General features: G+C 35.2%; 2 protein-coding genes across 2 annotated transcripts; both read left to right on the top strand.

Moving 5' to 3' along the window:
- Nucleotides 1–476: 476 nt before the first annotated feature.
- Nucleotides 477–13,079, top strand: LOC110722630 (GPI ethanolamine phosphate transferase 3-like). The gene is made up of 20 exons (XM_021901902.1): nt 477–829; nt 916–950; nt 2,022–2,143; nt 3,671–3,760; nt 4,464–4,583; nt 4,683–4,766; nt 6,570–6,647; nt 7,236–7,361; nt 7,516–7,605; nt 7,887–7,922; nt 8,007–8,062; nt 9,546–9,693; nt 9,970–10,411; nt 10,504–10,595; nt 10,756–11,293; nt 11,680–11,815; nt 11,950–11,991; nt 12,215–12,380; nt 12,485–12,568; nt 12,652–13,079. Exons 1-20 carry the CDS (start codon nt 528–530, stop codon nt 12,775–12,777), a joined length of 2,913 nt encoding a protein of 970 aa, XP_021757594.1. The 5' UTR covers nt 477–527; the 3' UTR covers nt 12,778–13,079.
- Nucleotides 13,080–20,285: 7,206 nt separating this feature from the next.
- On the top strand, nt 20,286–26,435 carry LOC110722629 (cation/H(+) antiporter 18-like). The gene is made up of 4 exons (XM_021901901.1): nt 20,286–20,857; nt 22,384–22,635; nt 23,967–24,968; nt 25,054–26,435. The coding sequence occupies exons 2-4, from the start codon at nt 22,444–22,446 to the stop codon at nt 26,272–26,274; spliced, it is 2,415 nt and encodes an 804-aa protein (XP_021757593.1). The 5' UTR covers nt 20,286–20,857; nt 22,384–22,443; the 3' UTR covers nt 26,275–26,435.
- Nucleotides 26,436–26,731: the final 296 nt, after the last annotated feature.

Here is a 26,731-nt window from a genome sequence, read left to right as displayed (position 1 = left end):
AATTGAACTATGTAAACCCTCCACTAAACCGGCCCATTTCAAACTGAACCGACATGATTCGCACCGTTTATAAACCGAACCGATATTGACCCGGGTAAACCCGCCCCTAAACCGACCCATTTCAAACCAAACCGGCTTGATCCAAACCGTTTGTAAACCGAACTGACATTGACCCGGGTAAACCCGCCCCCTAAACCGACCCGTATCAAACCGAACCGACATAATCCGAATCGTTTATAAACCGACCCGCTTATGACCCAAACCGAATTTGAACCGCAAAGAAATAAACCGAAACCAAACCGAGCCGTGACTAACCCAAACCGAACCAAACCGACCCGCCAGCTAAACTAAACCGTTTCAATCCGAACCGCTCCAAACCGAAACCGACTCAAACCGAGGTCAAACCGAACCGCCAGACCGAAGTCCCACCCCTAGTTGTAACCCAACAGAGTCTCTCATTGAAGTCTTCGTTTGAATTTTTTTCCAGAAATCTGATGAGCTCCATTGTTGTCTGAACATCCACAAAAATGGTGCCGAAAACTCGATCAAAACCAACAAAATTACAACTAATATGGCCATTCTTCTTCATCTTCTTCATCCATTGCCTCGCCATTTTTCTCTTCACTCGAGGATTTCTTCTCACTCGCACTGAACTCCCTTACTACAGCAATTGCTCCGATGTTTCTCTCTCTCCTTGCTTCGATTCATCATCAATCCCTTCTTCTCCATCTTCGTCTTCGTCTTCGTCTTCTGCTCAAGGGAGTAATCAAACTTGTTGGACTAAACCAGTTGTTGATCGTCTCGTCATTATCGTTTTCGACGCTTTGAGGTGATTTCGGTGAATTAATTTCATTAGCATTGGATTTGAGCTGTAAATTTTGTTGATGTTTTTAGGGTTTTTGATTTTTTTTGCAGGTTTGATTTTGTCGCGCCAAGTAGCTTTTTTCCAGGTTAGTAGATTTGTATTGTAATTCTGCCCCAAATTATGTAGCTGAGTATTATTTTTTTTGGAATTTCTTTGGAGGTTTGCTACTATCATACTATGTTTTGGCATTTGTTTATCTAGTATAACTTTTTATTCATTTAATTTGGACTTGTATAAATCTAAAATTAAAAATGACACAACTTTTGGTTGTTTCTTTGATTGATAATGTGTGCTTGAATCTGAAACATTGGACATTTTGTGATTTATAGTTGTTTATGTGTTTCAAGTTGAAAAGCTCGTAGAGCAAAGTTATATACTTCTTTGGTCCCGAAATAGAATTCGAGCTTACCATTTTGGAGTACTTGGATGTCGTAGTTCCTGTAATACAGTAATAGTAATTAATCGTAGGCCAAATTCTCAAAAGCTCGAAGCTAACAACACACACCTCTCCTACTCAATTTTAGAGAAAAGTTTGCCAAAATGGTTGGACGAGAAACTTACAAATCATCTCATTTATGTTTGTATAGTTTTAATAACATGAGACTCATGACGCTTCATTGGCTTCTTAGACCTGTTCACTTCACCATTGGAGAGGGTCTTATAGTTAGGCCTGTTCACTTTAGTTTAATTTCAGTACAGTTCAGCTCCTAATTTCCTTCTCTCATAAAATATTCATTTCAACTCACTTTAGTTCAGCTCAGCTCCAATCACTTTAGTTCACTTCAGTTCAGTAAATGTGAACATGCCCTTACTGTAGTTTTTGGTGCTTGAAATGTCATGACACTTGAAATTAATGGCAAAAGTGATTCCTCTTTTCAGTTTTTTGTTTATGTAAGATATGGTGGTCAATGTGACAATTATTTTCAGATGCATGAAGATTGAACTTATATTAAAATATATAGTGATGCTGCAGTGAGATATTGTAATCTCTGGTCATGTTATTTTTTAACCCTGTAAAATTTAGCAATCTAAAGAATGTGTAAAATTGAATCTGGTCTACAAGCTGTAGTCTTGTAACTCATTTATCTTTCATGCTTTAATATCATATCTGGACAATTTTAGCACTCTATTAAGTGTTAGCTATATGTTGCTGTAGAGAAGAAACCATGGATGGACAAGTTACAAGTAATACAAAATCTAGCAGCAGAGGAGGGGCCCACATCTAGGATTTTCAAAGCTATTGCTGACCCTCCTACAACTAGTTTACAGCGTTTGAAGGTGAAGAATATTGCATTTTATCAATATCTATGCTGAACCTTTATATCTTTAGGATCTCTCCATTTATTGGAACTTTTTTTTGACTTGGTATCCTATTTGAGAGGTTTACTTACCTAGATCTGCTAGGTCATATTTTGGAGCATTTTACGGGTGGAAGTATGTTGGTTTTGAAAGAGATAAGAGATCAGGGATTATTAATCATTTGAAAATTTGATTCTTTTGATTTTATCTGAAATAGGGTGCACTTTCTATTTTCATCATTGTTTTGTGATGTGTACTTTTTCAAGGGATTAGTCTTGCACATAAAAATTTGGTTGCATGAGTATCTCTGTCTTCACCATTGTTTTGTGATGCGTACGTTTTCAAGGGATGAGATTTGTACATTTAAATTGGTTGCCTGGGTACTATCGCCTCTCACTTCAAAGATTCTTGAGGACTTTTGGACCTCAACTTTTCAACCTCAACATATTATAATGTGAGTCTGTGATTTGCATAACATTGTAATTGTACTTAATGGAACGTGAAACTATCACATGAGCTTGCCTAGCAATAATGTACCCGTGGCACCTATAAGTCAAATATGTTATGTGGAAGTAACTAGCTTGGTCTGAAAAGTAATCCTGTACTTCCAAATATAGCTAACATCAACAATTGTAATGTTGGGGCAAGGATTAGGATTGGGGGAATCCTTTCTTTTGATTATGCAAGAATGTGACAAAGTGAGGCTATCTGATACAGCAAATATAACAGAATTTAGAGGGAAACAAATGTAATGTCTCTATATATGATCATGTTGGAGTCACAAAAATTGACAGTCACGCAAACTCAGCAAAAGAGTTACCTTTGTTCTGCAAAACCTTATGAGGTTTTTCTGAACCAAAAATCCAAGTTAAAATCTTTATGATAGGAGCTGAATGATAAATGTGGAATTATGGAAAAAGATGTCTTCCTTTCGCAAGCTTCTCTTCAGCATTATGTTCAGTTTTGATTTCAAGATTTGCAGATTGCACTTCTACAGTCCAAAATGAATAACGGTTGACTTTCAAGTTTATTAAGCCTTTTTTTAGTGTAGGTTTACTAAAATCTGGCTGCATACAAACAGAATCTCCTTGTACTGAGTCAATTCTCTACTCTCACATTTTATTGTGTGCATATATGATTATGGGTTTCCATTTGTAACACAGTTGTTGCCTTATAGAGTTACGGCAGGAGGACATGGAAAAGGAGGATGCTATGTTGCTATGTATTTATGGTTCTTTTGCATGTTTCTGCTTGAATAGGCTAAACATGAGTACTTGGCATGTTGTTGGCCAGATTTTACTGGTGCTGGATCTGGTCAAGGCTATTAAGCTTATCAGCTTATGAATTTCTAGTGGATACTTGTGCTATCATATGTGCGAAGTATTATTTTTTTGGAGTATGCACTGTCTTGGCTTCAATTTTGACTACATATAAGTTGTTGAATTCAATTTCTTTCAATTTATGAATTACAGCTTATCACCATCTTTGTTCTTTGCTGTTATCTAGGGCTTGACAACTGGTGGATTGCCAACATTCGTAGATGTGGGAAATAGCTTTGGTGCTCCTGCAATCGTTGAAGATAATTTTATTCAGCAGGTTCCAATATTTATTTTCCCATTTATTTTCTTTCTTCTTTTTATTTTATCTTTATTTATTATTATTGTTATTTTTTTATATTCCCTCTGTACGTATTTGTATTGCCCGTTTTTCATTATAAGATGTCCATAGATGTATAATTCATCCAATTTATAGTCATATGGTTCCATCAGACCATCACTTTACTCTCATTAACTATGTATGGTCTCACCACTCTATTCTCTCATCAAATCCTAACAATCAAACATTAAATTTTTGCCAAAATCAAATGGGGCATAGAAATAGAAACATAGGGAGTATTTTGTATATGTCACTTAATCATCCTTTTTCTACCAATAATAATTAGTTTCATGTTACCCACTTGAGCTTTGAAAAGGGGATCAACATGTAAGTTATTACTCTTGCGATATTTTTTAGATTTCTCTTTTTGTGTATGCGTCTAGCTTTAACTAAATCAGCTCAGTCGAGATTACAATACTTTATCCCTTTCACCTCCGAGACTCAAGTTTAATTTCTGGTGTCATAGTCTCTAACTTGTGGACTTCTTGCTAAGGGGTTAGGCTGATCTTGTTACCCATTTCCCTTGACACAAATTGTGCTTAACCTTCTATAACGGAGGGCCTAATGGTGGCCTTTTATACTCTTCCACATTAAAAATTTTTTGTTTATTTTCTGAGCAAGAGTTGATATTGGACTTGTGCAGTTAGTGGAAAATGGAAAGCGGGTTGTAATGATGGGTGATGATACATGGCTACAGCTGTTTCCTCACCATTTTAAGAAATCTTTTCCGTATCCTTCATTTAATGTTAAAGACCTTGATACGGTAAGTTATGTTCATTGTTCAATTTATCTTCATTTTCCAGTAAACATTTCATGCAAGTTTGTAATTGTGAAGCTACTAACTTTCGATACCATTTGTTAGGTTGACAATGGGTGTATTGAGCACTTGATTCCATCTCTTCATGATGAAGATTGGGATGTGCTGATTGCACACTTTCTTGGAGTGGTAAGTTATCCCTTACTCTACAAATTAATTGCTTTAACATGTTGTCTTAAGCAGGCTAGAAGGAGCATACAGCCAGATACTGTTTTATGTTAGAGGCATCAGATAATTCATACATTTGTACTATTACAAAATTTGTATTGAAGGCAGGATTTTCATAGTGAACAAGTAATACATTTTTATCCGTGAAAAATTTTCACCCTTGTAAGTGACAGCTAAAAGAGTTACGGAGTTTCTTTCCTGTTTGTTTACTTGCCTTATATAGAGAGTAGTACAAGGCAATTGCTAAAAAGTAGACAAACTAAGGAATTTGAATTCTTTGATGTTCATTGAGATAGTTATTGAAAGGAGAAGTTATTTTAAGGGGAGGATGGTAGGGTGATTAGGGAGAAGACTGTCTTTTTAGTTGAGACAATCCCATCTAAAAGGAGCTTCTTAAAGATGTGAATTACAATTATCCAATGATGAGAAAATCGGCTAATTAGGATCATATGTTTAGTGGGGTTTTATTGTGGATAAAAGACACTCCTATACTGTGGAGTTAAGGCGCTAGAGAATGGCTTTTCTTCAAAAGCATAGAGATTTAATGCTGAATGAAATGAGGATATCATTATGATGTGTAGCTAAACATTTTATGGGTTTATTTTGGAGTTAAAGCTTGTGTTTGGTTTGTATTTTTGGACTCATGATGTTGGACTTAGGCCCAGGCCTTGTTAAGGTGAGCATTGTTGCTCTTTTGGTTGATTTTTATTTATTTTTTATTTTTTTACCTCTATTAGTGGCACAGAAAGTATTCTATTGATACTACACACTTCTGGTTAAGTAGAATTAATCGAGATTAGAAGTTATATTATGACTTGTAGTACAAATATTAAATTGAAGTATTAGAAGCTGTATTAGTCCGACTTTTAAATACAATTTATGAACAAATTACACCCTTCTTTATATTGATTGAAGTACATACTTGGACATCTAAATATGCAGCAACTAGAAACTGCAAATTAGCAAAACTTGTGGATCCTTTTAAATTAACTGGAGTTCAATCCTCGATACACATTTGTGCAGTTGCATCCCATTATTTATCCTCCATATCGGATATACTGAAAAATGTTGTTGAACTTTCTATGTCTAGTTTGTTGTTGCTAAAATATGCTTCGTAAAGTTCACAAGAACTTCATGCCAACCATCTTTGAATACAACAAAATAATGTTTTCTAACCAAAGAGGATATATGATTGCATTATATGACATCATTGAAAGCCTTAACGGGAGGAAGATGTAATTGTGTATAAATGTATAAATGATATTGATAGTCTTTTTGTTGGTGTCACATTGTTGCCTAGCATAAATGTAACATAGCAAACTTTCATATCTTTTGCTTTGGTTGGTGCATTTCAGGTGCCGGGGAGGATATAAACTTTTCTCATCTGAACTTGATTTGTCTGAACTAATTTTGTCTGATATAAGCTTATAGTGTATGAAATTTTCTGAGTAGAACTAATTTTATCCAAACCTCGGTTACTTTAGGCTGTTTCCCTTTAAGTGTAAAATTCCATTTGTTTGACTCTGACTATTAGTGTGGTCTGTTACTCTATAGTTGATTGTAATGTTGTTACTTTAAACTATAGAAGCAGCCTCTTTGCTGGTCTAAAGTATACTCTCCAAAACCTCCTAGAATATATTTGGAATTTCGTTACATTATGACCTGTCTTTGTGATGGTATAATTTTTGTCATCCTGGAGTTTCAGTCTATCCTTGTATGTAAATTATTTACATCTTATGGTTTCTGGATCTTTTTCTGTACCAGGATCATGCTGGGCACATTTTTGGAGTCAATACAATGCCTATGATACAAAAGTTGGAGCAGTATAACAGTATAATGGAGGTCAGGTTACTAAAGATTATATATAATCATATATTATATAAAGGGTCTATGTGTTTAAAATAAGTTTTTTATATGAGATATGCTATCACCATTCGTATTAAATTACAGCGTGGAGGGGATGCACGGTGTTTAAGGAGATGAGAGAGATAGTAAGTGGTATTTAGTATTGTTAGATTAGTGTCCATCTGGCATTGTTGTAGATTTCATGTTTTCTACTTTTCCATTCCTCCCCCCCCCCCCAAAAAAAAAAAAATGTGTTCAGCTCCATTGTTGAAATACATGAGTTGCTATGGGCCTGCGGCATCGTTTAATTAAGAAATAGTATGGGTTACTACAAAATAATTAGGATGTCCAGTGTGCTGTTAGTCTTTGATAGCGACAACTTCATTTGTGCGCATGGATTTTTTTTTTTCGTGTGGAGTCTGTTGTCTTCTCATTTGCTAGATTAAGACTGGGAATGTTCATGACTTTTGATTCTAGGAAGATATTTGCTGATGATTACTGTTAATTTCTAGTGACTGTTGAAGGTTTTCTTTTTCCTACTCTTTCATTTTTATACCCTCTGATTCTATGTGGTTTTTCTTACAGGAAGTTGTAGAAGCTTTAAAGAGCCAGTCAGGAGCAGGTGGCCTCCATGAGAATACTCTCTTGGTTGTGATGGGTGATCATGGCCAAACATTGAATGGTGACCATGGTGGTGGAAGCCCAGAGGAGGTGTGATATTTTGTTTCAGCACTGAAATATAGTGTTTTATATTTCACAAAATGAAATGATGCACATTTCTCATTAATGGATTTTTTTTCTTAGTAACGACTCTGTGAATTGCAAATCAAGATGATGTAGAGCTGATGTCCATTGTGTCATGCAGGTCGAAACATCAATATTCGCTATGAGTTTCAAGAATGGCACATTTTCATTGCCATCTGAGCTTGATTCTGTATCTTGTGGATTGAATGTGGTAATTTCTTTCGTCTTTATTCATAAACCTGTGCTCTGACATTAAGCTTTATGAATGAAACTTTCAGAGTGTGGCAGTGTTACATGACTTGTCTTACTTTCATCTCTGCTTGCACAATGCATCATTATTTCCATCTGCTTTTACTTAATTGGCAGTATATGACTTCTGCATGCTGTTTGAGCAGAGGTGTATTGGGTGTGGTTGGGGAAGGTGAAGAAGCTCACTAGATACTTGTGTAGAATTTTAACCAAAAGCTGACTAAAAGAAGTTTTATGTTTCAGGATGCAAAGCCGCTATGTGTTGGCACCATTGAGCAGGTTAGTGTATTATTGGATGCCGCATGATGTTCTGTACTATCTAAGTATAGTATTTTGAGCGTTTAGTTGATTTACTATTTGCAGCTTGATTTTGCAGTAACTATATCGGCAATGCTTGGAGTTCCTTTTCCTTTTGGAAGGTGTAATATAAGCTCCTATCAACTCTTTTCTTTTTCACGCATCTCCTTAAAACATGCTGTTCTGGTACTTTATGATCTTTTGTGTGACACATGATCTATAGAGGACCATTATAATTTAGTCAAACTAAAGGAGAAATTTTAATTAACAGAGGATTGACTTTGGCAAAATTGTTAATTATTGCAAATAAAGTACTAACACTGATGGAGGAGCTTCTCTAATTGCAAATTATCCTTGTAGGTTGTAGCATGCACGACTTTCGTATTTGCCAACGTTTTGTGATTTCCTGAGGACTGTGTCTGACAAGAATGATGAGCTAGACTTTTTATTAACTTTGGAAAATAGTTGATACAGATAGCTATTTTAAAATTGAGTAAGGAATTCGAAAAGAAATTGGAGTACCAACCACAATTAATATCCTCCGAGGGGGCAATTATGGAGAAGATGTATAAGTATGTGACTTGAAGTTCTTTTCCTCTCTTCAGGAGTCATGACATGTAGAACAAGTGTGATGCTGTAGTGGAAGTTGCATATAGATTAATATAGCAAATAGCCAAATGGTCACTAGAATTTCTCAGCATGAAGCACTTGATGCAATTTAATAATTTGAATCTCTAAAAATCTTGACTTGATGTATGATCATGATTGCTTGAACACAGTCTTGTCTATTTTGCTGATCTAGCTTATCCTCGTCTCCTTTGAAGCTGATGAGGGAGTAAATTATGGTTTACTTCAAACATATTTGATTACACAATCAGGGTTAACCGATTGTTTGTAATGAACCAACGTAATGCGGATGATTCTAAATAGATAAAAAAGATTATTTGGCCAATAAAGCTTATGAAATAGAAAATTAAACCGAAACTTAAAGGAAGAAGATGGTGAAATTGGCATTAAAACCTATATATAACAAAGACGGTACAAGCTTTTGAGTGGTTTGTTCTCCTCTTAGACAAAACCCAAGAGGTTGGATTTCTCTTAAGTATTTCCACTCTCTCAAGAATATTCAACTTTCCTTCCCCTATGCCTACTCTCTCTTATTACTTTCTTTTAATATCCTTGACTACATTTTTCACTTGTATATAAATATTATGTATATTGTTGGATTTATTTTAATGTATATTTTCAAAAAATAACTTTTCTATAATTTTTTACTAATGAATATACAAACATTAATGGTCAAAGTTGTGTTTTGACAAAGAAAAATGTCAAAACATTGTGACGTTACATCTATTGTGAAACAGAGGTATTATTAGACTACCCTTAATGCCCCTTCCCTAGTTCAGTTCATTACATTGTTTTCTGTGGTTCAATCAAATAATAAATCCCCAACCGCTGAATATTTAAGTTGCATGAATTGTTGATTTTTTGTCAGTCAAATATATAGAATGCATAAATTTATTGTTACCCTAGTAGGCACTTTCCGTAGTATTTTCTATTGAATATTATCTGATTACTTAATCCTCTGATCGGATCCTTTTCCAGCATTGGGCGTGTAAATCCACAATTGTATTCTCTTGGCGCGGGAAATTTTCTTTCTCAAGGTATTAAGATGGAAGGTCATGAAAATGACTCAAACATAGTGAGATGGATGCAGCATTATGTGAATGCCCTTTGCATCAACGCTTGGCAGGTAGATGGTTTCAGTCTAACTTTAACTTCTGTGCCAAATTTCTTTTACATGTGCTTTCTGTGAAGATGTATTTGAAGTTCTCTGAATTTTTCCTTGTCTGTTGCCTTCACTGATTGTACAATCTTTTTATAATTTTTATAAGAGGAAGGGATATTTGGTCTATTCTCTTGGTTTTGGTGGAGTAGCTTGATCATATATATGTTTGATCGCCTTATATTTACCTTCTTTTTTCATTTCCCTTTAGACCACAATTAAATGCTTTATAAACTTATGTAGGTGAAGCGATATATTGATGTGTACTCAGCATCGTCTGTCATTGGATTCCCCTCCGAGGACTTATTGCATGTGGCAGACATGTATTCTCAAGCACAGGAGAACTGGCTGCATGTTGTGAAAGGTTCACTGTCCCACATGAATGAAAGTTGCCCTTCATCATCCCCTGCTTTAATGAGGCAGATTGATATGTATGCACACTTTCTTGACAGTGTTATTGGCCTTGCTCGCTCCAAATGGACGGAGTTTAATCTGAAGCTTATGGTGGTTGGCTTGAGCATTATTTTTCTGTCGCTTCTTGTACAAGTATTTGCTATCAAGAGAATGAACACATTTTATGAGTCTTCTCTGTCTACTAGATTCCCTGAGGCCTCTGTTGGTTTAGTTTTTTCAGTTTTTGCAGTCATCATAAGAGCTTGCAGCTTCCTGTCAAATAGTTATATATGTAAGTTTCAGTACTTTTTTCATGTGATTTGTTGCACCAGATGATCTTGCATTTTTGACATTGTATGTTATGAATTTCAATGTGCTATACAGTGGAAGAAGGAAAAGTTGCCTTATTTTTCTTGGGAACATCTGTCATCCTTGAGTTGCGCAATTCAATTAATAAGGCACAGATGCTATTAGAAGTAAGGCTATTTGTTTTTGTTGGTCATTTTGCTGCTGAAATAGGCCATTAGGCATTTATATTAATTCTGCTACCTTTACCCTTCTAGCTTCATTGTTCACAACTATTTTGTTTGTTACAATTCCTTTGATGCTGATAATACTACATTCATTTATTTGCAGGGAGCTCTATTCTTATTGTTGGTCTCTGCGTTAAGATTTATTATGGAATTTGGGCTGTCAAAGCAGGCTGATAATTTATCAAGTGTTGCATCAATGCTTGGGACTACCCATGATCATTTGTTTGGGATCTCTCTATCTTCAAGTGTGTCTGTACTAGCTCTATTATTACTGGCATACCTGTTGCTCAAATACGTTTGCAACAACTCTTGTCAGTGGGTCCAAAAATATGTTATTTTGGGAACCATCTTGTGTTATGCGCTCATTGCATTACACTGGATCCTAGATAGTGAACTTCTAAATCTTCCTGTCACACTCCAGTACATTGGAAAAAGTAACATTCCTCGGGTAATATATGCTGTTGGAATTGCCCAATTGGTGGCTTTAGTGATTAATCAGTTGTTTATCAGAAAGAGGACCTTGTATCATCTAAACGACCTTACAAGTAAGATAATTGCCATGTTAAGTGCATGGAGTTCTGCAATCATACTTCTGTCAGGAAAGCAAGGATCTGTTGTTGCTTTAACTTCTGTCGGCGCAGGTGCTTATGCCATGCCCTTTTGAAGCTTTTAGCAAAGTTAAATTTGTTATTGCTTACTCGCTCTGATTCAAAATATAAGTCGTTTTATGTATTGAGATTTCAGATTATTAGTTAAATTAACATGATTATTTACTAAAAAACAAAAAGGAAAAAAGAATGTTGCATTGATTTTGCAAAATGACCTGTTATACTATATTGATTCCATAAGGTGACAATTAATGTTGTGTTTAATTTTGTAGAATTACTCATATTTTTGGATAAAAAGGAATCAGCTAACTGCCTTGTATCATGAATCAGAGGAGTCTCAATATTCTGCAATATTCTAGTTGATTGATTGCACGGTTTTCTATTTCCTTAATAATTTTATTTGGTCTGCCATTTCCCAGCATTTTGCATCATGAGGTTGGAGAACTTATGGCAAGATGCTACAGATGGCACTTCAAGCAATGTTACTTTCTATTCTCTTCCTACAACTCAGTGGAGCCTTCTTGCAGTTGTTCTTTTTTTCTGCAGCGGTCACTGGTAGGGATCTGAAGGCTCATTTCAATATTTGTTTGTAGAAATCTACTCTAGTTGAGTTGCGATTATAATAAGCTGTATTAATTTTGATCTTTGTCCAATAATAAAATTTAAAGCTGTGTTTCATCTTCTTACAGGTGTGCGTTTGATGGCCTTCGATATGGTGCTGCATTTGTTGGGTGAGGAAACTTTCTGAACTCTGCATTTTGTTGCAAATGGATTATGAAATATAACATGCGTAGAGGAGAAGGATATGGATATGTGAAGCCCTCATTTTGGCTTCCAATGATCTTATGCATGTAATTTTGGTTAAGTAAATAGTTGCTTGCATCTTTCCCCTACACATTAACTGATCATGTGTTCTTCAAGCAACTTTACGAGTGGTTTTTTCTTCATTTGCAGATTTGATGAGTTCATGCTTGTAAGACAAGCAATTCTGCTAGCGATTGACACGTTTGGTTTTTCTCTCCTGCTACCAATTTTTGGTCTTCCTATTCTAATTACTCAAAGACATTCAAATAATGAGAAAACGCAAAGCAAACTCTCCGTATCGGCACAATTATCTCAAGTAAGTTGACCCATATGCAAATGTGCAGTTTATATGCTCTCATTGTGGAATCAGTTTTATAGATTTTGTTAGTTGCTGATCAATTTCTTTCATCATATGGTTAGGTATATTTGATGTATGGATGTATGACAACGATTTCAGTGGCCTGTATGGTACTATGCGTTACAATACAAAGACGGCATTTGATGGTAATGATTTCACCTTTTTTCCAGTAATTCTTGGTTCATTTGTTGTGCCTTTGTTGAACTAAAGAGTACAAACTGCCTTGCAGGTATGGGGTTTATTTGCCCCAAAGTATGTGTTTGATGTTGTGGGACTTCTCCTCACAGATGTCCTTGTTTGTCTGGCAACGCTTTACTATATTGACCCTGTAGAAGATGACTCCAAACAGAATTAAATTCTCAAAACTGTGGGTCTGTAGGATCTTCATGAAAGGCAAGTCGCCACGATCATTCCTCTTGACTAATTTGTTCATTCTTTCCACTCCTTTAGATCAGTAGAAATTAGCTCCATAGGAAATGAAATTGGAATACATTATATTTATTGTTTGGAAAAGATGGGAACGTTAATTATAAGTTTGTATTAAATGATAATTTGCGAGTTGCCTTTGTATCTGGTTTGATAATGTGATACTTCTAGGTTGTTTTGATGTATTGTTTGGCGGAAATTGCTTAACATAGCCTGCTAGGCTTGATTTAACATTGATCTATGTAGTTTTGTGATTTTCATTTGGATCGGGGAAAATCAAGGGTGGAATTTGCGCCTTTTTTCTTGGGAATACTACTCCCTCTAGCCTCTGTCCATTTTTATTTGCACCATAGACCCACTTTATGTAAGAGCTTTAAGAGTCATATGGTGCAAATATAAAGGGACAGTGGGAGTAATGCGGAGTAGGTGATATGCCGTATACTCCCTCTGTAAATGACACTCTTTGTCTCTTTGAAGCATGTTTCGTAAAAGTGGGAGATTTGAAATATAGCTTACATAATACATAACCTTGTTTCTTTTGTTTGGGCAGTTGGGCCACAAATAAATACATAAAACACACAAAGCATGAACTTTTGCAACAACAATTGGGAGGGGACGGGAACCTAACCACCCAGAACTGATCCCCGAATCCGGATTAGCCCAAAAGGTGAACCGGGTAAAACACCAAAAAAAAAAAAAAGCATGAACTTTATGATATCCCTAAGAAACAGGAATGTAACGGTCAGTCTCACAGGATGCATAACTATCGGTTACTGTAATCTATTTCAAACAACTAAACTATATTGGATTTATTATACACTTTATTTGAACGAGTAAAAATCAATACGGAGTACTACGTATTATGCAAATGCTTACAATGATCAAAACATCAAATTAGAGTCAATAAAGGTCAGTTTTGGTGTGCGACAGTGTGTTTGTGTGTGTGTGTTTTTTTATTTTTATTTTTTTTTTGTGGAAAATTTAGTTTTGTAAATATTTAATTAGATCATGAAAAAGCAGTAATCTATAGTCTATATCTATAGTCTATAGTTAGTATTTAAAAACATTAACCACAATTTTTTCATATGACACATGGCATCACAAGTCACTTACTACCGCACATGCCACATGTCACCTCCCTTAATATTTATGTTTAAATATTTATGCATTCAACAACTTGCAAATCTATATCTATATCTATACTTAGTATTTAAAAACACAAACCATAAATTTTTCATATGACACATGGCATCACAATTCACAAGTCACTCATCACCCCATATGCCACATATCATTTCACTTAATATTTATGTTTAAGTCTTTATGCAAATTCAACTAAGAAAATGAAGTGTTTCATTTCCACCATAATAAAATAATGTTTTAATTAATACACATTACATAAACATATAAATTATAATAAAAATTGTTTTTTCAACTCCTAGACTTTAAATATAATTTAAAATAATATGTCATTTTATAGGAAATTTTGTATAGAACTACCCTAAAGATAGGGTCATTTGTGAACAACTACCTATTTTCTTTTTATTGGTTTTTCTACATTATCACCCTCTAACTTTCTGTTTTCTACGATGTGCCCCCTCTTTATGAGAAATCTACATTGTAACCTCAAAATACATTTAGCTTCTATACGGTAACCTTGCCGTTAACAAATTCTGTTAGTGGGGCCCACTCATCACTTTATAATATTTTTTTATCGATTTGTGTGTTGGAAATGGTTTCTTTTAAGGTTTTGGGGGCTATTTTGGCCCTTAAGGGTCCAAATTGAGCTCATATTTGAAAAAAAAATGACGTAAATGTCTCGTTTTGCGTATTAAATACATAAACACGCATTTTGAGATATTACTTAATATGCAATACGAGGCATTTGTGTTATTTTTTTGCTAAATCTGAGCTCAATATGGACCCTTTAGAACCAAAATAGCCCCCAAAACCTTAAACGGAACCATTTTCAACACGCAAACCGATAAAAAAATATTATTAAGTGGTGAGTGGGCCCCATTAACGGAATTTGTTAACGACAACATAACGGCAACGTTACCGTATAGAAGCTAAATGTATTTTGAGGTTACAATGTATATTTCTCAAAAAGGGGGGGCACATCGTAGAAAACGGAAAGTTAGAGGGTTCTAATGTAGAAAATCCCTTTTTTATTTGTATAGAACTAACCACAAGTTTGAAAACATTTGGGCAGCACTATCCATTAACATTTTTCGTCCAATTAAGACGTTATCGGAGCTCACTTTTTTAACTTTTGTCACCCAATTAACTCTCCCAATTTATATAAGGAAAAATTGATTATAATAATTTCACCTTTCACTGCTTTACTTTTAATAATCCCACCTTTAGATTATTATTTAATAATCCCACCTTTATAGAGGATCTTCTTCTATTGGTCCTTATGATCGTTAACCTGTACATTAAGTAAATTTTTTTTTGTTTTTAAATTTGAGTGACATGTGTTAATTAATGATTGGTCAAAATTTTTTTAAAAAAAACTAAAAATCGATTTAAAAAAAAAAAAATCAAACCCACTGCCATCAACCTACTGCCGACGACAACCCCCTTCCCCTTGCCTCGCCGACAACCAAGCCACACTCCCCGGCTAGTCACCTCCCCCGACTACGAATCTCGACACCATCACCAAAAAGCGCCCCTAAACCCGAAACCCCTACCCAAAACCACCAAAAACCCAACGAAATTACCCAAATTAATTCGATTTGAAGTTTCGAACCCAGATCAAACACAGGCAGTTGGAATAGCAAGAGCGGCGCGGAGTAAGGCGAGAGTGAGGAGGGAGAAATGGTGAATAAGGGGTGAGTTCGAATTTAGGTAGCAGTTTCGAGGGTTTTTCGGCGGTTTTCTGGTGGATTTCGGCGGTTTCAAGGTAGTAGTTGTGGTGGTTATGGTGATTTCGGGAGTGGCTTTTGGTCAGAGGGGTGTTTTTCGGTATTGGGTGGTTTCGACTGGCCGTTTTTGGGGGTTAAGGGTGGCTTCCGGCCGGTTTTTGGTGGTGCTAAGGTAAGGATGAAGGGTTCACGGTGGGTATGGGGTGGCTGATGATAGGTGGTGGTTTTTTTTTTGTTTTAGTTTTTAATTTTTTATTTTTTAACCAATTATAAAATGACATGTGTCATCTTAACTTATTAAACTGGTTACCAATAAGTTAGGGACCAATAGAAGAAGATCCTCTATAAAGGTGGGATTATTAAATAATAATCTAAAGGTGGGATTATTAAAAGTAAACCGGGGAAAGGTGCGATTATTAGAATCAATTTTTCCTTTGTATAAAGGTTTTAATTTACCTTAGGTCCTTTTTGGTTAAAGGGATTTGGATGGAAAGGAAAAGAAAGGAAATTGTTTTAATCATATTCCCATGTTTGGTTGAATAAATGACATAAAAATCTAAAGGAAAGGAAAGGAAGTGGGAGGAAAGTCTCTTAACAAAATTTTGGCTTTCCTTTCCTCCCAAAATTGGAGGAATTTGATTGGAAAGAGAAAAGTAAAAGTAATTTCCTTTCTCTTTCTTTCATTTCCTTTCATCAACCAAATATTAGAAAATAAAATCACCTTCTTTTCCCTTCTTTTCATTTCTTTTCCCTTCCCATCCTTTCTCTTCTTTTCCTTTACTAATATTAAACTAAACAAAGCCTTAATTAACCTAATTAAGGTTTTAATCATAATTTATTTTAGGGTTCATGAGTGTAGTATTATTTGGGGATTTTAATTTATATGGTTTGGGGGTTTAATTGAATTGGATTTTTTGCTTATTTTAACATTAATTGACCATTGTAATTGAAAAAAGTAAAAAATTGGGCCAAAATAACGTTTTGATGGGACGAAAAACGTTAATGGGTGGTGCTACCCAAACTTTTCCAAACTTGCAAGTAGTTCTAAACAAATAAAAAAAAATGGGTAGTTGTTCACAAATGACCCTATCTTTAAGGTAGTTCTACACAAAATTCCCCATTTTATATCCCACAATCTTCACGTGTATATATCTAATAACTAATTTCCTTCATCTTCTTTCATAGTTCTACCCTTTTTTTTTCTTTTTTTTTTTTCTTTTTTTTTAGAAATGAAACAATTTTCCTACATATGAAAATAATTAACCCAAGTAATATCCGTGCATTGAACGGGCCAAAAAGCTAGTTCAAGTAAGAAAATAAAGTGTTTCATTTTCACCATAATAAAATAAAGTTCAATCAATTAGTACACATTACACAAACATATGAAATATAATAAAAATTGTCTTTTCATCTCCTACAATTTAAATATAATTTGATATGTCATTTCATATCCCACAATCTTCATGTATATATCTAACTAAATTCCTTCATCTTCTTTCACAATTTTACCCTAACTTTTTTTTTTCTTTTAAGTTTTAGAAATGAAACAATTGCTTCGTATAAAAGCATACCTACATATGAAAATAATTAACCCAAGTAACAACCCGTTCATTGAACGAGCCAAAAACTAGTTTAGGTTAAATTGTTAAACATATACTTCGTATTTAGGTTAATTTTAGTAAAGAGAACATGACTGTGATTTTGATTTGACTGAATACTTTTAGAGTTTTAGACTTTGTGGGGACTTTACATCCTATTGCACAAGTTATTAAGAGACCGTCTCACAATCTGTTAGCTTGTGTAAGAAACTAAGAATTTTGGCTGAAGATAGAAAAACAATGATGGGAGAGTGGTAATAAAACAATAACCGGGAGGGTGCATATTTTCCCATACCAAGTTTAAAAATCTTCTACTTGTACTAATCGTCTAATCTACTACGTTATGAAAAACAATGATGTTAAGTGGTAATAAAACAATGATGGGAGAGTGGTAATAAAACAATAATTTTGATTTTGGTTTTATGATAAAATTACTTTCTCTGTCTCTAAGTTAAAAGCCCTTTTATCTTTATTATGTTTCTCTTTATTATGTGAGCAATAAATACTAGAAAGAGACTTTGTATTAAGAAAGGGAGAGAGTACTAGTGAATATATTTGTTTTATGATGCTAATCAATAAAATTTGAAGTGGTATTACAGCGATTTCCAAAAATAATGCTAAATAATGAAGTAAAACCGCTAATAATGGTAAAGGTTTTAGTTGATATAAAGCTACTAAAACAAATAATTGTTTTTTATATTTTGTTTTTTGTGGACACAAGTAATGGAGTACTTATTACAACAATAGTGGTTTTATGATAAAAGTGCTAATGGGGTTTGTAATATTATACGGAGTACTTATTTAACTAGAGTAAAAATAGTTTCATATGTTAATTGAACCATTTTTAATTAACAAACCGCTAATAGTCCTAATACGGTAATACCATAAGTGGTAATTGGTAAAGGTTCATTATTTAAGGGTGTGTTAACCTTCAAATTTATCGTCACTGCCATTATTTCAAGTAAATTGATAATCTTGTCCTTACTAACTTTTTTATTTTCCATTTTCATTCTCTACCATTATTCCATCAACCACAACCGTATCAACCACCACCTTCTACACTGGACATCCACAACAACGGTGAAAGTCGACGAGAAATGGATGGTGATCAAGGTGACTCTATAAAAAAAGAATCAGGGGTCAACCGGGGTTACAGGTGTTGACCTTCGGATACCGTGGACGTTAATCGGTTTTGGGCTCCACTTACCATGGTCAAGCGGAGGTCAAAATCGGCTACCGTCCACGGTAACCGGAGGCCAAAACCGATTACCATGGACGGTAATTGGAGCCTAATTCAAAATTTGCTCAATTTTCTTTTAAAAAAATTAAAATATAGTGTGGCTGGTAACCAAAGGTGAAAACCGGTTGCCCACTACACCGATAGCCGAAGGTGAAAATCAATTACCAGCTACGGTCAATCGAATTTGGTCGCCGGTTACCGGTGTTGGCAACCGGTTTTCACCTCCGGTTACCGGCCACTTATTTCATAAAAAAAAAAGAAAAAAAAAATCGGAAATTACTTACCTCCTTTCCACCCATTCCGCCATAGTTGTCGCACCACCGCTGTCTAAGTCTATGCCGCCTCCACCGCCTCAGATCGCGCTACCGCCACTGCCTGAGCTCGCCGCCAATTGCTTCCCAGTAAACCCCAAATATGTGGTTGTGGAGGTTGTATGGTAAAAAAGGTGAGTGGTTGATGTTTGCGGAGAGTGAAAAATGGGTTTGGGTTTAGTAAGGGCAAAATTGTCAGCTTGCTCGAAATGATGGCGGTGACAATAAATTTGGACGACGATATTTAGCATTTCACTTATTTAAAGACGCTAACTCATTAGTAGTTTTAACTTTTTAAGCTTAGGAAAAATTAATAGTTTGTACTTTGTAATAAAACATCCAAATAATCCAATGTGGATGGTAATATATAGTACTCCATATGAAATAATATAATTGTTGTGTTTTTATTTTATTTTATTTACTTCGTATTTTTTTTTACGGCTATTTCACCAAATGCCACTGAGCAATTTAAAAATTTACCAAATGCCATCGGACTTTTCAGAATTCACCAAATGTCACCCAGTTTTTAAAAAATTCACCCAGTGCCATTAATGACCAACGACCGTTAACTCCGTTAGTAATTAGGGGTTAGTCATGACATAATTGGACCATTTATCTTAATTCATAAAAATTAAAAAAAATACAAAAAAGGTTAAAAAAAAATACAAAAAATAAAAAAAAAACAAAAAATAAAAAAAAAAAAAACCTCAAAATTTTCCCAGCCACCCCGACCACCGCCAAACCCTAACCCTCCCCTCATCTCACCGGAAAACGGTCGGTCACCACCGAAACCACCAACAATCGGCCGGCCGACCATGTAGCTCCCCACCTGATCTACCGCCGACCCCCAAAACCTCCCTCACAAACTGCCCCGACCCCATAAAACCGCAAACACGAGCGAGCATCACCCACCCCAAAAACCACCCACACAACCGCCCCGACCCTAATAACCACCAGTAAAAAGCCCCTCCTCCCTTCTCCCACCGTCGAAACGACCGATTTTGAGGGTGGGGAAAGGGAGGAGGGGCTTTTCACGGGTGGTTTTTGGGGTCGGGGCGGATGTGTAGGTGGTTTTTGGGGTCAGGACGAGCAGCGTGGGTGGTTTTGGGGTTCGGCGGTGGGTTAGGTGGGGAGCTACATGGTCGGCCGACCGATTGTTGGTGGTTTCGGTGGTGACCGGCCGTTTTCCGGCGAGATGAGGGGAGGGGTTAGTGTTTGGCGGTGGTCGGGGTGGCTGGGAAAATTTTGGAGATATTTTTTTATTTTTTGTTTTTTTTTTAATTTTTATGAATTAAGATAAATGGTCCAATTATGTCATGACACGTGTCATGATTAACCCCTAAATACTAACGGAGTTAACGGCCGTTGGTCATTAATGGCATTGGGTGAATTTTTTAAAAATTGGGTGGCATTTGGTGAATTCTGAAAAGTCCGATGGCATTTGGTAAATTTTTAAATTGCTCAGTGACATTTGGTGAAATTTCCGTTTTTTTATTCTCCAATCAGAGTAGTTACCGAGTAATTGCCTAATTTTTTTTTTTTTTTTGACACAGAGTAATTGCCTAATTGGAGACTAGAGTTACATAATTACCGAGTAATTTCATATTAAAAAAAATAATAATAAAATAAAATAAAAATTCCCCTCAAAAAAAAAAAAAAAAAAACAAAACAAAAAATTACCGAGTAATTTCATAAACATGTAGTCCTACTCCTGATATAATTATACAGAGTAATTTCCAAAAAAAGATAACATCAGAAATAAATAAAAAAAACGGTAATAGTGGCAAAACCGTCTTTTTCGTATAAACAAGTTCTATATAAATGAATCTCTATTTCTTAATTTCAGTGTTTGACTCTTGATTTAATTTTACTCTCTCTCTCTCTCTCTCTCTCTCTCTCTCTCTCTCTCTTAATCACACTTTACAGAAAGCTTCAAAACAAAAATTTACAACTTTCATGGATGCTAATTGAATTACATCACCAATTTCTCCTGGTAAACTTTCGTCTCTTTCTTTTTCTTTTTTCTTTGAAATTGTTCTGTTTTTTCAATTCTTTGATAATCTTGCAATTGTGCTTGAATTTATATAATGTAGTACGTGTTTTTGTCGCACTTTTTTTTTTTTAATTATTATTTTGTTGCAATTTTTCTTCCGTAATAATTAAGTTTTCCTGATTCATTGAAAATCAAGTTTTTTATTTAATTCGAATGTTAAATTTCACATGAATTATTTTAAATAAGTTTCAGCCTATATTGGAGTAATCCAACTTTACACTTAGTTATGAATGAATAAATACAAATACAATCCCATGTTTTTAGGACCTTCTTAAAATTGCGTGCAACTTTTTTTTTTTTTTTTTTTCATTAAATTTGGGATAATAGAATATTTAATTTTCAAAAGGTATAAAAAAACGATAGGTATATTTTGATAAAATTTTCATGGAGTATTCGTATATTTTTGATAATGTGATCCTAAAGATGTTTGCGGTAAAAAATGTCGATAAAAACTTACATCAATTTGCGTAAACAAAAAAAAAAAAAAAAAAAAAAGAAAAAAAAACTGTTACAAAATTTAATCTCGAGCCTTGGGAACAACTTGAAAATTTATCTCGACTCTAAACATTCAATTAATTGTCCTCATTTATCTATAAGTGCATTAACCCTCTAACGCCGGTACACCCGAGTGCATATAAAAATAAATTAAAAAAAAAGAAAAAGAAAATTAAGCCTACTGATTTTGAAATGTCAAAATTTTCGTTTTAGACAGCTCTCTTCGTATATTGGACTTTTTGGAGTATTTATTTATTTATTTACTACTTGTATTTTTTTTTTTGAACCCACTTGTATATTTATTTTATGTTGGTATAGATTATGTATTGAGGTATGCCTTTTGAATCTTTAAAAAGGAAAGAGAGCAAAGTTGATTTTTCTACTGTGAATGAAATATTTTCTTTCTTTTGATGGAAAATGTGAAATGTGAATGAAATCTTAGCTGTCAATGTGTGTAAAATATTCTTGATGTGGTAAGGCAATCAACAAATGCTAAGCATGTACTCCGTAACACGTAGATTAATTGAATGCTATCCTTCAAAGAAAAAGCAATGATTCATTCATATTATTAGACTATTTTGAATTTCTAATTGGACAAATTTGTGGTAAATTACTGTGTGATGTTTCATTGTTTTGACTATTCATATGCATAAACAATAGCATCATGTTGGATTAACAAGTGTTAGTCTGCTATCTGGTTTCTCGTGCATAATACAAGTATTGCTTTGAACTTTTTTCTTCCATTTTTAATTTCCCGGACTTTTAGAAGCTTATAAACTCAAAATGTTACGAGTAATATGTAAACAAAAATTCAAAGTGTAGACATTGTAACATATACGTATTTAAGACAATTCGGCTCCTTTTAGTTGCTTAACTAGAAATGCAAATAAGTTTTTGTTTAAGAAGTGCACTTTATATATGATTGTGCATGGATATTTGTCTGACAAAATGTTCTACATTCATGAAAACAGGGCACTAAAGAGAGATTTTGCTGGTTTTGTACCTTGTTCACATCATAATTCCATCTCAACATGGCTGTAAATGTTACTGCTTGTCCAAAGCCGATGCAGGCTACCTCTACCGGAATCTTCCAAGGAGAAAATCCTCTTGATTTTGCTCTCCCCCTTCTTATCATACAAATAATCCTTGTTCTCGTCCTCACTCGTACCTTGGCTTTCTTGCTTAGACCTTTGAGGCAGCCTCGTGTGATCGCTGAGGTTATTGTAAGTATCTATTTCTTAGCTATTTCACCTTAGCAGACATCTTCATATCAACTAAGAATTGAGTAGCTTAACATTATTTGCTGACACTTTTGATTTTAGATGATGATATTGGTTGAGTCGTTTTATACTTGAACTTTTTTTGGTCTAGTCCTCAATACTTTGAGTATTAACACTTTAGATTGGATCCAAAATATGGAAAATAATCATAGTTTGACATTTGGATATGCACATGTTTATCATGAATGCCAAATTAGCCTTACATTGTACAAGGCATATATATTTTAGAAGAAAGAGTTTTGTTGGTTAAGCATCTGTGGCACATGAGAGGCTTTTGTTGTATTTATTCAATTGTTTTTCATGTTAATTACTCGTAATCTCGGAAAGTCCTCTATAAAACTATAATGAAGAAAGAGCAATTAAATGTCAAAGCTTAGAGTAGTACCTTTTATGATTAAATTTTGCTATTATTGGAACATTCTGAATTGTCTTCCTCAAACTGCTAAAAGCATGAGCAGTTTTTTATACTAACATCTGGCAGTATTGCTGAGGAACTCGAGAAAAGTTGAAAGCACAACTTAACTAATTAGTAATTACAGATGAATGCGTAATGAATAGTTTATTGTCACTCAACCTATACTAGGTGTTTTAACTGTCCATTTACTCCATTACATTAGATAAGAAATACTAGATGCGATTGCATAATTATTGACAGAAAGTCCAAAACATCCTCAAACATATGATTGGGGATGAAAATTTGTTATGGTTACCATTATTTATTACCGACTATTAAATGATTTGGTGATCGAAGTCCTTTACCTATTTTCTTATAAATAACCATTCATGTTTTTGTTTTGTCTAATGATTGTGTGGAATACTCCATAAGTCTGAAGAGATGAGGTGATGTGCTTAACTAATACTTAGCTTTCTTTAGTTGATTAAATTCAGAAATAAGTATGATAAAAATTTACAAGTATAATTGTATTTACTTAAAGTACATATTTATTTAAATGACTTTAGATGTTAGCATCTTCCAACCCGTACATTTTCTTTTCCAAAGTATGAGTTTGTTGCAACTTAGGTTAGCTATATAATGAACTAAATTGTTATACTATTTTGATGTAAATGTATGACCTATTGATCATTTCCATTGTGCTACCTGGGTCAGCTACCAAGAAATTATGTTGCTGAAGATGTAATTTGTTCTAGAGATGTGAATTAAATATATGTATCAATAATATTAGATAATAATTTCCTAAAAATTAAAATTATTCCAAGTTTAATCTTGACCCCGACTTTGACTTTTGAATGTCCTGTTTCTGTTGCTTTAACAGGGAGGAATCTTACTAGGCCCATCTGCTATTGGTCGTAACACAAAGTTCCTGCATGCAGTATTTCCTCCCAAGAGTCTTACAGTGTTGGACACACTTGCCAATCTCGGGCTCATCTTCTTTCTGTTCCTTGTGGGTTTAGAATTGGATTTAAAAGCATTACGCCAAACAGGAAAGAAAACCATGAGTATTGCTCTTGCAGGCATCACATTGCCGTTTGTGATGGGGATCGGTACATCATTTATCCTTAGGGCAACCATTTCAAAAGGCGTAAGCCAAGGACCCTTCCTTGTATTCATGGGGGTTGCCCTCTCTATCACAGCATTTCCTGTCTTAGCTCGTATCTTAGCTGAGCTTAAGCTCCTAACCACTGATGTGGGACGTATGGCTATGTCAGCAGCTGCAGTAAATGATGTGGCAGCCTGGATTCTCCTTGCTCTAGCCATTGCTCTTTCAAGCTCAGGCAAATCTCCTCTTATTACCTTGTGGGTATTTTTGTGCGGTGTAGCTTTTGTTTGTTTGTGCATTCTTATAGTCCCTCACATCTTTAAGTGGATGAATCGGCATTGCCCTGATGGTGAGCCAGTGGATGAGCTTTTCATTTGTGCCACATTAGCTGCAGTCTTGGCTGCTGGTTTTGTGACCGATACTATTGGAATCCATGCCCTTTTCGGTGCATTTGTTCTTGGGATTCTAGCGCCGAAGGAAGGGCCTCTTGCCAATGCCTTGATAGAAAAGGTTGAGGATCTTGTGTCTGGCCTCCTGCTTCCTCTGTACTTTGTTTCGAGTGGTCTTAAAACAAATGTGGCCACCATTCAAGGGGCTCAGTCATGGGGGCTACTAATGCTTGTTATACTAACTGCCTGTTTTGGCAAGGTTGTTGGGACTTATATTGTATCTCGCCTCTGTAAAATACCTGTCAACGAGGCTATTGCTCTTGGGTTTTTAATGAACAGCAAAGGTTTGGTGGAGTTGATTGTCCTGAATATTGGTAAAGATCGAAAGGTACTAATAACTTAAACCAGTATTAGTTATAATTGCTTATCTTATAGTAATTTTTTTTATCTAACTCTTTACTTGATCCTTTTAGGTGTTGAATGATCAAACTTTTGCAATAATGGTTCTTATGGCCCTAGTCACCACTTTCATGACAACACCAATTGTGACAGCAGTGTATAAACCAGCTAAGAGAAGACGCGCTTATAAGCTGAGGACAGTCCAAAGAAAAGACTCCAGTTCCCAACTCCGAATTATGGCATGTTTCCACAGCGGAGGGAACATTCCAACAATGATAAACTTGATTGAAGCTTTGAGAGGAACAGAGAAGAAGCAAGGGCTCACAGTCTACGCGATGCATCTCATGGAGCTTTCTGAAAGATCTTCTGCAATTCGAATGATTCACAAAGCCAGGAATAATGGGCTTCCCTTCTGGAATAAGACAATGAAGTCAGACTCAAACCAAGTTGAGGTGGCTTTTGAGGCATATGGGCAGCTCAGCCGGGTTCAAATCAGGCCCATGACAGCTATCTCTCACTTCCCTGACATGCATGAAGACATATGTGCTAGTGCTGAGAACAAAAGGACTGCTCTCGTTATCCTTCCCTTCCACAAACACCAAAGGGTTGACGGATCATTAGAAGCCACACGACAGGAGTATAGATTGGTGAACAAGAAGGTGCTCCAACATGCTCCTTGCTCAGTTGGTATTCTAGTAGATCGCGGGTTTGGTGGATCTTCCCATGTAGCAGCAAGCAATGTTGACTCCACCATCAGTGTTTATTTTTTTGGCGGACCTGATGACCGTGAAGCATTGGCTCTGGGTCTACGGATGTCAGAGCATCCTGGGATTACCCTGAGGATAGTCCACTTCAGAGCAGACCAAAACATGGGGAAAGGTGAAATAGTGGCACTCGATATTATTGATAGTAGTAGCACCGGAAACAAGGGTGACTCAAGGGCATCTGACGAAGAGGCCATCAATGCTGTTAAGCAAAAAGTGTCCGATGGTGGTTCAGTCAGGTACGAGGAAAGAGTAGTAACAGAAAATTCTGATACTGTCAGCATAATCAAGGAATGTAGCCGTTGTACAATGGTTTTGGTAGGAAGATCACCAGAAGGCTTGGTTGCTGCAACTTTGGGTCTTACTGTAAAGCGAAACTCCCCTGAATTAGGTCCAGTTGGTGCATTGTTGACCTCTCAAGAGATCTCAACAAATGCTTCTGTTTTGGTGATTAATCAATTCAAAGGCGATTCAAAGCCAGTATCCCTCGAGGAGGCAGAAGAGGCAACTTACGAAACTGAAAGTGATTAATCGAGTTTAGTCAGACTTATGTCCAAAGGATCACAGTCAGAGAAGTATAAATAGATAGTCTTATAATGCTGAATGAGAAAATCTGTTATTCAAATACTGATAAATTGAAGTTAAGTTCCATAGCAAATGATTTTCAGAGTCTATGACTATTGACTAATCCATATTGAGCTGTTTTATAGCTGTTGTGCTTAGAATATTCATTACATTGAATTTTTTAAGGATTTTCTTACATCGTCTTTTAAGGATTGAGTGAGTATTAATTTTTTAAAAATAAAAAACATGGCCGACCTAAGTGAGATTTCCAACTACATCCAAGCTCAAAACTTTTTTAGGACACTCTTTTAATATCTATGAGAATTGGTCACTTAATTTTTCCCTCGGCGAACCAATTTGCCCATTTGTCTAATGTTCAATTGCATACTACTCCATTAAAAAAATGGCCGTTGCTTTTGGTCAT

Source organism: Chenopodium quinoa, unplaced genomic scaffold, assembly GCF_001683475.1.
Source record: "Chenopodium quinoa cultivar QQ74 unplaced genomic scaffold, ASM168347v1, whole genome shotgun sequence".
Classification (NCBI taxonomy): Eukaryota; Viridiplantae; Streptophyta; class Magnoliopsida; order Caryophyllales; family Amaranthaceae; genus Chenopodium; species Chenopodium quinoa.
Note: the sequence above shows the minus strand (reverse complement) of the source record. Positions and strands in the feature narration are given on the sequence as shown.